The following is a 997-nucleotide window of genomic DNA, read 5'->3' on the forward strand; positions in this document are numbered from 1 at the left end:
AAAAAAAAAAAAATGTACTTCCTAGCCTTGAGCAACCCAAAATAACAGCAGCAAGAAATTAAAGATCAACTTCTCATTTGAACATTCTTTTTAAAACATGGATTCTATTCATCACCATGCAGACCAGCTTCATTGGGTTAATAAAAGAATGTTTCTGAAATTTGTGTTAGAGCATCAGGTTGGTTTCTCTTTGGGTCAGCACACTCTGCCCCCTCGCCTTCCACTCTGTTTTAAAAGGTGTTTATGGCCCCCCTGGGTTTCATTATCTGGTTGTCTAAGAAGCTGGTCATAGAGGCGAGGTAGGCAGAAAGGGTTGGGACTGACAGCTGTGGACTCAACGAAAGCCTGGTGAGATTAGTAAAATTAGGAGTCAAATGAGTTTTTAAATCTCTGTCCCAGACTTCTGAATAATCACTGACATTGAGGTTTTTTTTGTTTGTTTGTTTCTTTTTTCTTCTCAGAAACATGAGTCTTGGTGCAAAAGCAGAAATAGCAACAGATAAGCTTTCCTTTCCTCTTAAAAATGTTACTCGAGAGAATATAGCTAAAATGATAGCTGGCGACAACACAGAAAGTTCGAGAACGCCAGTGTAAGTTTATTTTCCTGTTACTATGGCTTGAATCAGTATCTGTAGCTGGTACAAAATCTCCACCTCCCAATTCATGTGCACAAGAAGTGCAGCTTTTTTCACCCTTTGGTAACACAAGCGAATTTCTGTTCGGAGGCTCTGTTTTTCTAGATGAGAGAAACTTGACCTCAGCCCTCAGGTTTCTGCTTGCTTCCCCAGGGCTGTCCTGAATGAGGGCTTCCGTGGCGACAGGTAAAGTGCTGTTCCGCTGGGCTTGCACGGTCTCAGCATCAGTCACACCACAGGTGGCTCCCTCAGCTGTGGGGTCCCCTTCCCTGGCACACTAGAAGTCATTGGGCTGGTTCTTGCGCTGCTTGGAGGTGCATGAACTCTGGAGAGCTCTCCTGAGTCCACCTGCCGGCCGTAAC

General features: G+C 44.3%; 1 protein-coding gene across 1 annotated transcript in view; it reads left to right on the plus strand.

Annotated features, from left to right (window-relative positions):
• LOC103607149 (piezo-type mechanosensitive ion channel component 2-like) overlaps positions 1–997 on the plus strand; it is a 64,521-nt gene that overhangs the window by 56,657 nt on the left and 6,867 nt on the right. The window contains exon 19 of the mRNA XM_008591685.1: positions 462–590. Within this exon, the coding sequence (XP_008589907.1) occupies positions 462–590 (129 nt within the window). The remainder of the gene's footprint in view (positions 1–461; positions 591–997) is intronic.

Source organism: Galeopterus variegatus, unplaced genomic scaffold (assembly GCF_000696425.1).
Source record: "Galeopterus variegatus unplaced genomic scaffold, G_variegatus-3.0.2 Scaffold7178, whole genome shotgun sequence".
In the NCBI taxonomy this organism is placed as follows: domain Eukaryota; kingdom Metazoa; phylum Chordata; class Mammalia; order Dermoptera; family Cynocephalidae; genus Galeopterus; species Galeopterus variegatus.